Genomic DNA, 13,242 nt, shown 5'->3' with positions numbered 1-13,242 from the left:
AGTTAATTAGTTGATTCAGATGATTAGGTTAATAGCTCGTTTAGAGACCCTTTTCATGATATGCTAATTTTTTGAGATAGGAATTTTGGGTTTTCATGAGCTGTTTGCCAAAATCATCAGTATTAAAACAATAAAAGACCTGAAATATTTCAGTTGGTGTGCTATGAATCTAAAATATATGAAAGTTTAATTTTTATCATTACATTATGGAAAATAATGAACTTTATCACAATATGCTAATTTTTTGAGAAGGACCTGTAAAGCTGCAACACAAAAGAAATGCTCCCGACCACTAGAGGACTCTCGGAGCGCGATAAAGTTAGTTTTCCTTGCCATTGTTCTATATATCAATACCACGATTAGTTTTAACAGTATGTACCTATTGTATATCAAAATATTACTTCAAAATCACCTACATAGCTTCGTATTTATACTCTAGAATGCTTTGACGTGCTACCACAGCGCATGATCCCCAAGGGAACGTCTGGCAAATCCACCAAGTGGTTAAAACGTATAATTTATTATAATATAATTTGATAAATAAAAATAAAACATTTGGTGAATTGCAGAATTACAGGAAGCTATTGGCATAATTTCACCTGTAATAAGCCAGTCTGGTCACTAGGAACCTACCACAAGCTTTAGGACATGAAAAAAAAAACCCTTTAGGTGAATCACAGTAGGCCAGTGTTGGGGGTAACTTATTACAAGTAACTTGAGTTACGTAATCAGATTACTTTTTCAAGTAACTAGTAAAGTAACTCATTACTTTTTCAATTTACAACAAAATATCTGAGTTACTTTTTCAAATAAGTAACGCTAGTTACTTTTTCACATTTATTGACTGACAGCTCTCCTGTCCCCATGTTGAGAGAAATAAAGTGAGGTGTTGTGTGCATTTGCATTGAACATGCATTTACTCATCTCACTTGCACAAAAACATTCAGTATTCCTCAAAATGAATAAAAACAGTCAAATGCAATCTCAGAATTTTGTGCAAAAGTTTTATAATTAACTATGTTAAATTACACAAATATACTTTATGTATTTAATCTCACTTTATTAACCAATGTCTTTGCTGCTGACTTACAATGATCTAATTCAACCATACTAATAAGCAAAAATGACTTTAGATTAGGTTTAGAAATAAGAGTGTTGAACTTCCTTCTCCTGTATCCTATTGTTATTTAATCAAGAACAGCAGCAGCTGAAAGGTTTGTTTGAGCGGCGCCCTCTACTGTACAGTAGTAAATATGCATTTCCTTCAGCCTTAGGCTTATTCATTTAACTTTTGATGTGAAAGGGCCTTAACAATTGGCAAAAATAGATTGTTTTAGCTGTTATTAAAAAACAAACAAACAAGCCCATGCAGGTGAGAAAAAGTAACGCAAAAGTAATGTAACGCATTACTTTCCAAAAAAAGTAACTAAGTTACGTACTTAGTTACTTTTTTGGGGAGTAACGCAATATTGTAATGCATTACTTTTAAAAGTAACTTTCCCCAACACTGCAGTAGGCCTAATGTTTTTATTAAAAAAAATTGTGTTATGTGCTTACAAGGGTGGACTTGAGCTATTGGCACAATTTCACCTGTCAGTCTGGTTATTAGGAACTACAACATTTGAAACATGATAAAAGAAAAAAACAACTTTTAGAAACATTTCCTGAAAAATAATTGTTGTAAATACATGAAGGGAGGTATTAGAAAAAAGTAACCTGTAGTAAGTCTACTACCAATACAACCAAGCTTTGGATTTGGAACATGTCTGTTTTTGAATGCTAAAAGTAATCTTAATTAATACAAATTATACGTTTTAACATCTCTGAGGAATTGGAAGACGTTCCCTTAGGGATGCGCTGTGGTAGCGCTCAAAGCATTCTAGAGTGTGCAGCTATAATGCACGTTGGTGATTTTGAATTAATAAATGTCGATATTTGATTAAATGTCGATCAATGGTTAGCTACATACTGTTAAAACTATTCGTGGTGTTGATATATTTTTTAGACTGCTACAGAACAATGGCAAGGAAAACTAACTTTATCGCGCACCGAGAGTCCTCTAGTGGTCGGGAGCATTTCCGTTGTGTTGCAGCTTTATTTCGTTGTGTTGTACATTTTCCGTTGTGTTGTGGCTCATTTCTGTTGTGTTGTGGACTTATTTCCGCTGTGTTGTGGCTCATTTCTGTTGTGTTGTACATTTTCCGTTGTGTTATGGCTCATTTCCGTTGTGTTGTGGATTCATTTTTCTGAGGTCAGTAAGCTGGGCTGAGTTGAGTGGGGGTCGGAGGGGGGTGACTCTGGGGCCTCAGAGTCACTGTCGAGGTGTCGTGGGCTAGTCGATGAAACACTGAGGACGGAAGGTGCCCACTTGAAGACCCTAGAGATGTCCCCTACTCAGCTCAATCCAGACAGTTGTCATGGGGGGACCGCACTGTGGTTGCAGCCGTTGTGTGTGCTGACGCGTGTTAACACTAGACAGAAGGAGATTCACATAACCATATGGAAAGAAGCGTAAATGGATGGAGAAGCATAGGTTACTGTAAAGCTATGTCTTAGTTGGTGCTTATCTTGGCGAAAGCCGAGTACAAATCAGCATGAAGTTTTAACATCTACTCTCGTGTAATGGAAATCATTTGCTTAAATAATGACAAAACTGAGAAATCAGAAACATTATAAGAGCAAGGGTTCAACAATGACAATTATTGTTGAAAACTGTAAATATATTATTATTTCTCATCTGTCTCAATACAGTGTAATTGTCCTCAAAATCTTTTATTATTATTATTATTATTGTAACAGACTCCAACAAAGTCTGTTACAATACCGTTAATGATGTAGCGTACTGGCGCTCGTTGTATGTGTGTATGTATGTAATGTATTTTTCCCCTCGTGGCTTGCCGTAGATAGGAATGGGTCAATTGTTGCACAAAACTTACCGTAAATAATCATGCAAACATACTTTTATCTTGCTCCTTTTTTCTCCTCCTCTGTCATTTTCTTCTTTCTATTTTCGGCACCAGAGGGACACGTTCTTTTTTGTGATGGCTTAACATTACGGTGACTATGCGCAGTTGCGCACAAATTGTCTATGCACGCGCGAGGTGTCTAGATTATGCGCATGACTTAAACGCTGGCAGACACAGCAGCAGTTGTAGGCAGGTATATTGATCATGAAATCAGAATTTTCTTGTCTTTAATTATTCATTCATTCATATTAATTCATTCATTTATGTCACTTGTTTAAGTCATCTAAAAAAAATCTTTTTCGATTTTTCAGCTCGATTGGGGGGCCCCCTGGTGGCCAAGGGGCCTCAAGCAACCGCTTAGTTCGCTTATGCCTCGGGCCGGCCCTGAGGATTGGAAACACTCTGAGTCTTGGGCAAGTTCCTAAACCTGTATGCCTCATTTACATGCTTTTGTTTCAGAGTGTCTCCACCTTTATGTAACTCCTCCCCCTGAAAGGGTATATGAACTAAAATGTATAGAGCCTTTAGTCAGACTTGGTGATTGCAACAGCAAAGTCTTCAGTAAAGAGTAACTTCTGCATTGAAAGATATCCCAACGTCTCCTGGTTTTTCACTTCTAAGTCTCCTACACTTAAGAAGAAAAAGGGTTACAACATAACCAAGGGGGTAATCCATCAGCCGGAAGCTGAAGCTTCGCGGGAACCGCCATTGTAGCAGAACTTCACCTGCTGTTAGCATTTCATTGACTCCCATTCATTTTGGCGTCACTATGACAGCGAATAACTTTACATCTGTGGCGTCCAAAGACTTTATGGACATTATTTATTTCTAAAGAAACATGACAATGTATAAAAGGCTCCATTACTTTGTATCTTACGTTATGGCCCCGTAGAAGCCGTTCTTTGTAAAAATAGGCTAACGATTGCGTCATAACCACGTTACTCTCTGTCGCATAGTAAAATTACTGTATAGACAGGAGGAGAAGTTCACAGGCAATCTTTCAATGTCTATGAGGCAATCGGGGGGACATGGGGGCATAAAGTCGAGGGAGAAGCCCATAGATAGAGAGTCCAACGGGACAAAAGCAACGGGACAAAATATTTTGTCAAATATTTGACAACTTGCACATCATGATAAAAAAATAATAATACAAGTAACAACTTTATAACCCTGCAATTATCCAGAATATCCTATAGCGACCGAACAAAAACATGTTAAAAACCACTCGAACACCTAAGCAATTGCATAGCAATGCCCATGCATTTGGGCGGTAACACAAGATATATCTAATCTGCCTGTATTTTAGTGCACCAAGATTGACCTGATTCAATCTACATATTAGGTAGCCTAATATGTAACTGTAAACGAATCTTGCCTTACAGCAGATTCACATGCTTCTGCCTCAGAGATTAGACGGAAATTGTGGCTTCCAGAGACAAAGCATATTGTCAAAACAAAAGCATATAAACTTACCTGAATGTTTACTATATTTTGAGGATATAACGTATAGTTTTTGCCGTTTTTAATCACAAGCACTATCTTATCAATACCCTAGGAAATAAACAGGCAAAAGCCAATTGTTCTGACTCAAAAGATTTGTGTCATTGAAATGAATCTCCTTAACTCCTTAACTAATTAAACTCCTCATTATTACAGTAAAGAAGTCAGTGGATTCTGTAAGTGCTATAGACAGCGCTTAGAGGTCTCTAACACTGTTTGTACTGAGTGGAAAGTAGTCTTGGGAACGGAAGGTATAAGAGAGAGCTGTAACCACAATGATGTTCTTCGGCCTTTGCACGCACTTACAAACCTCTCACGAATAAACCTCAGCCCAAAATACCAGAATTGATGTTGTTGTGCTTAGCAACAAAAATGAATGTGATGTCTTTTAAACACTCTTTGAATTAAAGTAATAAAATAAATAACTTAGACTAAACTGTGAATTAAATTTTACAGCATGAAAAAGGTGTTCAAAAAGAGCATCTGTAACCTGATGAGACGGACATGTAAACATGTCGGCTATTGGTACATTGAACTATATTTAAACAACCAAGAATATGCTAAAAACCAATGTGTTTTGGACTTCAGAAAGGAACTGAAGTCAATTTTGGTCACGTCTGATACTTCCTCATAACAGTATGAGCGGCCATCGGCTGAATCTTCAGCACACACTCTGTTTGTGAACTGAAACCACATTAACACACTTTTCTAAGATGCTCACATACATGCGCTGTTTAATCTTGCTCTTCATTTGTGTGGAAGGTAAGATCTGTATTACTTATTTATTTGATTCGTCATTTTCTAATTGTTTTTTTGTTTGTTTTTTAGATTTGTTAATCTTTTTAGAGGGTTGCCAAGCATCAATTAGCATGGATGGCTGTCACCAGATACAACTATTCAGTATTCATTTTACTGATTTGTGCCATGATATAATATTGCATACTGGTTAACATTAAATCACTGAATAAAACTCATCAGATCATTATTGAGAAGTTAATGGCCCAACAATGAACAGTGGAAACAGATAAATCATATCCTGTCATTTCACTGTGGTAAACTGTTAAATTGCAAATATGCTCAATATTACATTTTCAAGGTTTAACTTCCATATCTGTGGGAGGATTCAGCTAAATTTAATTCAATGTGTTTCAGGTGTGTTTGGTGCTGGTACAGATGAAGTGAAGTCAGTGTCAGTGACTGAGGGAGATTCTGTCACTCTAAACACTGATGTTCAAGTACAGAGAGATAATCAGATACTGTGGACGTTTGGACCTCAAGAGACGCGTATAGCTGAAATCCACAGACAGAACATCTATATAGATAACACTGTTATGATATTTGAGAAAATACTCCATATGGACAATCAAACTGGATCTCTGACTGTCAGAAACATCAGATCTGAACACACTGGACTTTATAAACTAACCGTCATCAGCAAAGGAACTTCATACAAGAGATTCAATGTTACTGTCTATGGTGAGTAAAGTGAAGTGTTTCATATTATAAAAGTACATCTATGTCAGACAGACTTACTACCTATGATCAAATAAAACATTACTGAGGACCCTAGTGAACAAAAATGTATACTTTATTGTATTTGAAATATATTTCCTTTTTCAATAGTACATTGCAAATATACTAACAAAATGTTACTATCTTTAAATATATTAAAAATATATTAGCATCATGCTTTTACCTATTTTTACATTACAACTTTTAACACACTTTAAAATAATTGTACTTTAGTATATTTTCTAAAGTGTATTTTTTGCACTTAATTAAAAATATATTTAGGTATATTTTAACTGTGTGCTGGAAATGATCATTGTAACAATGCATTAAACGTATACTTTCAAAATACATTATAGTATACATTAGTATTTTGTACAAAGTATAGCTAAGTTTTATTTGTCTAATAATGTACATTTGTTATTGAAGACAACAGCCTCATGGACAAGTGCACCGACATGTGCTTCGGGAGACCTGAGTTTGTGTCCCTGCTCGTGGACCTTTCCTAATATATATATTTTTTCTCTTTCTCTTTCTCTTTCTCTTTCTCTCTCTCTCTCTCTCTCTCTCTCTCTCTCTCTCTCTCTCTCTCTCTCTCTCTCTCCCACCTCACTTCCTGTCTAGCTACTGTCCTATCCTAATAAAAGGCAAAAACGGCAAAAAAAAAAAAAAATAGTTATATATATATATATATATATATATATATATATAGAGGTGCTGGTCATAATTAGAATATCATCAAAAAGTTTATTTATTTCAGTAATTCCATTCAAAAACTGAAATTTGGATATTATATTCATTCATTACACACAGATTGTTACATCCCAAAAATGCAGAAGAGCTGAAGGCCACTATCAGAGCAACCTGGGCTCTCATAACACCTGAGCAGTGCCACAGACTGATCGACTCTATGCCACGCATGCATTGCTGCAGTAGTTCAGGCAAAAGGAGGCCCAACTAAGTATTGAGTGCTGTACATGCTCATACTTTTCATGTTCATACTTTTCAGTTGGCCAACATTTCTAAAAATCTTTTTTTGTATTGGCCTTAAGTAATATTCTAATTTTCGGAGATACTGAATTTGGGATTTTCATTAGTTGTCAGTTTTGATCATCACAATTAAATGAAATTTGAAATATATCAGTCTGTGTGTAATGAATGAATATAATATCCAAATTTCACTGTTTAAATGGAATTGCTGAAATAAATCAACTTTTTGATGATATTCTAATTATATGACCAGCACCTGTAAATATATATATATATATATATATATATATATAAATACACACTTATGGTATATTGCTTATGGTATATTGCTTGTATGCTTGTAAAGTACACTTTAATATCACTAATCAAGCATGTAATTAGTCCCTACACAGGCATAAAGTATAGTTCAGTTCAGTTCAGTTCCTTTTATTTGTACCCGTGGGTAAATTTGTTTTTGCAGTGACAGAGTTATGTCCACACATTTGTAATACAAACACAGACACTAAATAAGACAATAAAAAGAAATATAAAAAAAGAAATATATATAAATGGATAAACATAGCTTCTGTGTCATCTGTGCATTTTGTTCATCTGATTAATGGCTGCTGGGACAAAGCTATTTTTATACCGGTTTGTTCTGCACTTTGGGACTATGTACCTTCGTCTAGAAGGAAGAAGCTGAAATTCACTGTGCAGAGGGTGGGCATCATCTTTTAAAATTGAGGCAGTTATCCACTGTAACTGTCTGGTGTACAGGGACACTGGGCTAAGCTGTGACACACCGATCAGCTTACTAGACCATTTAATAATTTGATTTATGGAGTTTCTATTCTTTAAAGATAGATTCCCAAACATGACACCAAAGAGAAAGATAAAATTGATTCAATAAAAGCACGATAAAATAAGACCATCATGGTTTTGTCAATGTTAAAGTAGGACAGTTTCCTCAAACAAAACAAGCGCTGATGTCCCTTTTTGCATACAGCTTCACAATTTGCGTCAAAGTTCATTTTTGTGTCGATAATTGTCCCAAGATATTTGTAGGATTGGATACATTCCACTGTCTGACCTTTAATGGATGTGACTTCATGCATGTGGGCTTGTTTTCTAAAATCAATTATCATATCTTTTGTCTTAGATATGTTTAATTGAAGGTATGACTCCTCACACCACGTAACAAAGTCGTCGATGACCGGGCCGTTACAGGTCTCATTGTCCTGAAGCTTACTGACAATAACAGAATCATCTGCATATTTTAAGATAGTTCTATTTTATTTTCATACTCTGACACATGTTTGTGTAAAGGATAAACAATAAAGGTGAGAGCACACATCCTTGAGGGGAGCCAGTCGAAAAGGAGACTTGGTCTGACAGTGTTCCATTAACCTTAACTCGTTGCGTCCTGTCGGTTAAGAAGTCAAGAATCCAACCAACAAGATTGTTACTCAGGTCGAATTGATCTACTAGCCTACTGATTAAAATATGTGGTTGAATTGTATTAAAAGCGGACGAAAAATCGACAAACAAAAGTCTAACGTGGGACCCATTTCCCTCCAAATGTTTAACAATTAAGTTAAGCAAGGCAACTGTGGCATCTTTACTCCTCTAAGTGGCCTATAAGCAAACTGCATGGGTTCAAGTGCTTGCTCAGTTTTCAATAGGATTTCTGACTGTACCAGTTTTTCTAAGATTTTAATTCAAATCGACGTGAGAGCAATCGGTCTAAAATCATTGTAGGTTTTGGGGCAACTGGATTTAGGGACAGGAACTACCACTGCATCCTTCCAGACCCTAGGTACATGCTGTGTCTGTTAGGACTTATTAAAAAGGAAGTGGAACACAGGACTCAGTTCTTTTGCGCAGGATTTAAGTAAACAACCACATATTTTGTCAGGTCCGTGACTCTTGTTTACTTTTACTGAGCAGAATGCTTTTTCCACTCTTTTTTGGTCTATTTCAGAGTACTGGTTATCTTTAAGTTTATTTCTCAGTTCCTGAGTTTTATTACTAAGATCAAATGTATCAAAGCGGTTATAAAATTGGTTGAGAGCGTTAGAAAGCTCAGTATCAGAGTTAAAACCATCCAGGTTGACCAGACCACTGGTCTTTGGATTTCGGAGGCCAGCTATCGTTTTCATGCTAGACCAAACTGAGCCAAGATTATTTGCGGCCATCTTGTTCTCTAATTCGGATTTATACTCTTTATAACTCTTTGGTAGCTATATGCCTATCTGAGGCTACTCCCTGTTTAAAAGCGAGTTTCTTTTTCTGTATGCAGGACTTAACAGATTTGGTCACCCATGGTTTATTATTAGGGTAAACATTAACTTGCTTGCAGGGAATGACCATATCCCTACAGAAGGCAACATATGAGCATGTTACATCAGCAAGTTTATCCAAGTCATCACCACACGACTGTTTAAACATATCCCAATTAGTACAGTCATAACATTCTTGCAGGCAGACCACAGATTCATCATTCCAGTCCATTATGTCCTTTATATTTGCTTTCTCTCTCTTTAAAACCGTTTTATATGTAGGAAGTAAATGTACACAGTTGTGATCAGCAGAGCCCAAAGGGGGTAAAGGAAGAGATTTATAAGCATCCTCAACTGACCCATAGCATAAATCTAATGTCTTATCCTGCCTGGTTGGACAGGAGACATATTGTTGAAAGTTTATGAGTGTCTTTTTAAGGGAGACATGGTTAAAATCACCCAATATGAAATTTGGTGCATCAGGTGACATTGACATGTAGTTTTTGCACTACATTAGCACTAGCACCATTAACGTCGCATACCAATAGTTGATAGAACAAAATCCACAGAGCGGTTAGGTAGAGAAAATCCATTTCTACATTTGCAGCACTGGAAAACAGTCCTCAGAAACAGCTCTCGAGACACATAAGAAAATAAATAAATAAACTAAACAAAGTACTTTAAACTTTTAAAACACGTAACATGTGGACACCAAACTCTCACTGCCAGTCGCTGCGTGCGCATGCGCCCAAAAAAGTTGCTTAGTCTACTATGTACTAAGTATACTAAGCTCCAATTTAGTACTTAAAAGTACACTAAATACACTTAATGTTATGCTTTACTACAATTTAATTACAACTCAAATAAACTTATTACAAAATTAGTTGTTTCAAATAGCACACTTTAAGTTAACTAATCATTAACACACTTGAAGTACTGGTATACTGATAATTAGTCTGTCTAGTCAGTATACATTCTTTTAATTACAAATCAAATTGACATTTACGTTACTAATGTTATTTTTGTTTTCCAGCTCCTCTTGCCATTCCCGTCATCACTAATAACTCTTTAAACTGTTCTTCATTATCTGAACGTTCATCAGAGTCCAGATGTTCACTGGTGTGTTCAGTGTTGAATGTGAGAGATGTGACTCTCTCCTGGTACAAAGGAATCAGTGTATTGTCCAGCATCAGTGTGTGTGATCTCAACATCAGTCTCTCTCTACCTCTGGAGGTGGAATATCAGGATAACAACACATACAGCTGTGTGATCAACAATCCCATCAGAAACCAGACCACACATCTGGATATCAGTCGACTCTGTCACACATGTAAAGAAGGTACATCAACAGCAATTAGTGTCTATTCAGGTTTGCTGAATAGAGTGTTTACTTTTTTCCAGTAATATTTTAAATATGTATTCAGAGGAACATTTTTCATTATCTTTATCAGAGAACTTTTACCAGCATGCATTTAATAGGAATTAATTTTCATGTGCTGATATTAGTATTTTCTTTCCACAGAAGCTGTCCATTCTTCTGAGAGTGTGATTCCTTCGCTGATCTATTCTGTGCTTGGCATGACTGCTGTCGCTCTACTTTTTTTTCACGTCAGATCTAGACAGAGTGATAAACGTACATGTCTATTAGCGCAGAGTGAGAGGAAATGAGTGCTTTTTAATTCATTACCAGAACAACAGTATTGTGAGATGGGCAGTGTATGAGCACTGACAATAAATCCATAAATAAATAAAAGAAAGAAAGATTTAAGGAAAGAAAGAAAGAAAAGTCAAGAAGAGCGTCAGACACATGAAACACCGGTTAATTGATTAACCAGCTTGTGGATGAAACCGAGGCACGATGTTTGAAACAATTCAGTAAAATTTTGTAGACCATTAAAAAAGAACGATTTGTTCACAAAACGGATATTAAAGAACAATGTCCTTCATTCTTCCATCTACTGGGCAAACATGCGTAAAATCAATAATAAAACATGACACAAGCAAAAGACTTGATAGACTGTGAGCCAATTGGGTGGAGCTTGATGTTCAGCTCTCCATCTTTGGATGTAATGAGTGGAGCTAGACGGTCCAACCACACACTAACCCTAATCCCAAGTGGTGTTCACTGCAGAGTCAAGGGTGCTTCTCAATATCCCTCCTCGTCTCCTCGCTCCTCCGTCCTCCATCCTACTGACACCCGTAAAATTTCTCCTCCCCCTTCACATCTGTCACAATAATTTTAATTTATACTTTGCAGTTTAAATAAATGATATATCACACATACAGTAGGCCTATATCAAAAGAGCATCTTGCTTTATCTTTATTATTTATTTATTAATTTATTAAATAACCAAACTCTCAAGGGCAGATCTTTTGAGCACAGCTGATGACGCAGTGAAGTGATGCTCCAGTGATCAAGAATATTCCAATATACAAATAAGCTTTCCTCCGATTCCTCCATCCACATTTTCTTTCCTTGCAGCCTTCCCTCTCATCCTACAGTAGGTGGAGCTGAGACGCGAGGAAAGGAAAAGAGGATGCACAAATAAGAACTGAGAAGCCCCTCACCCCTCTGGACGTCTAATGGGGTGGAGGGATAGAGTTATGGGTAGGGTCAGGTGTGGTTGTATATTATAGCTCCACCCATTAGGCCCAAATTTCATTCGCTCCTCCTCGCTGGAGCTCTAGTGAGGAGGAGCTAGACGTAAGCTCCACACATTACTACATGCCAGTACTATTGGGGATGTGAGCACCACTCGAAAGACTTTACAAGCAGAAATTAACACAATAGTTTGGAAAGTATCGTTACATAAAGTGTTATCAAAGTGTAAATCTGAAATATTTTTTACTTTTGTAAAATCATTTATCATATAGGCTAATTATGTTTTGCTTGTGTTAAATAAAGTTTTTTCAAATGCAATGTTTGTACTGAATACTCTATTTATGGTTTACATAATAGGGTCCATGAAAAAAAAAATTTGCTTACAAAATGACAGGAGGCCTATTCGCTGTCACAATGGGACTCGAGCTTTAAACCTTGCTAGATTCTCTGGTGGATTTCATTTTCAAATGAAGCTATAACAAAGATGACCATATTTTTATTATTTTAATTGTGCGTATAGATTATGATTGTTTTTGACTGTGTTCAAAACAGTCAGAGTATAGGCTAGAAGACACAACGCCACTGGTTGTACACATTACACATACCCACTACAGAAGCAGCAGATCTGGGCCCGTATTCATAAAGATTCTAAGAATCCTCTCAGAAAACTCTTAATTTAGCTTAAAATCTTTTACGTAGGAGTCTTAGCTTTAGAGCAATTTGGGACCGATCTGAGAGCAACTCTGAGTAAAGCCTAGTTCACACTACATGATTTTAAAACGTCGGGCTGAACTGTGCGGTTCACACTACATGACTTGCTCTCTGAGAAATCAGGAGTGTTCAAGTTGTTGAGCTGTTCACACCACACGACACAGCGTGATTGATCCGCAATAGGAGGTAACGCACTACACGAGTTGACAACAACTCTGTCACCCAACGATTCTATCTTGTCTACAAATCTATCTGTCTAATGTCTATCTTGACGCGAAACAGCACGCGCGCCAATACACAGCGAAGAACAACACAACACACGAATATGGACGTCAGACAGAAACTAGTGCTGCAAACTATGGAAAGCCAAGAGGGCCAAAAACACGCGAATTTTTACGCGTATTTCACGTGTATTTTACGCGTGAAAAACGCATGTCACGCGTATTTCACGTGTATTTCACACGTAAAATATGCGTGAAATACGCGTTAAAAATCACATTATTGGACATTCTAGCTTTAACATCAAAGCATTAAGGTGTGTGGGGAAATCAGTTACAGTGGAGGTAACCAATGCAGGTTTATGATCACTGCAGGTTTAAGATACAGACCACTGTAATCAATATCTGTCTTTGGAAAACAACGAGCTTTTGTTGTGCTTACATTTACAGCTATAGCAAGCAGGGGGCGCTTTTTCAAACCTTTTTGT

At 36.7% G+C, this 13,242-nt stretch overlaps 1 protein-coding gene across 1 annotated transcript; it reads left to right on the top strand.

Moving 5' to 3' along the window:
• The first annotated feature begins 5,163 nt into the window (after positions 1–5,163).
• LOC143735464 (uncharacterized) lies at positions 5,164–11,325 on the top strand. The gene is made up of 4 exons (XM_077225648.1): positions 5,164–5,228; positions 5,619–5,942; positions 10,257–10,562; positions 10,749–11,325. Exons 1-4 carry the CDS (start codon positions 5,180–5,182, stop codon positions 10,889–10,891), a joined length of 822 nt encoding a protein of 273 aa, XP_077081763.1. The 5' UTR covers positions 5,164–5,179; the 3' UTR covers positions 10,892–11,325.
• Positions 11,326–13,242: the final 1,917 nt, after the last annotated feature.

The sequence above is a fragment of the Siphateles boraxobius genome, unplaced genomic scaffold (genome assembly GCF_051911475.1).
Source record: "Siphateles boraxobius isolate OS27281-9 unplaced genomic scaffold, OSU_SipBor_1 13, whole genome shotgun sequence".
Classification (NCBI taxonomy): domain Eukaryota; kingdom Metazoa; phylum Chordata; class Actinopteri; order Cypriniformes; family Leuciscidae; genus Siphateles; species Siphateles boraxobius.
This window is presented reverse-complemented; position numbering and strand designations above follow the sequence as displayed.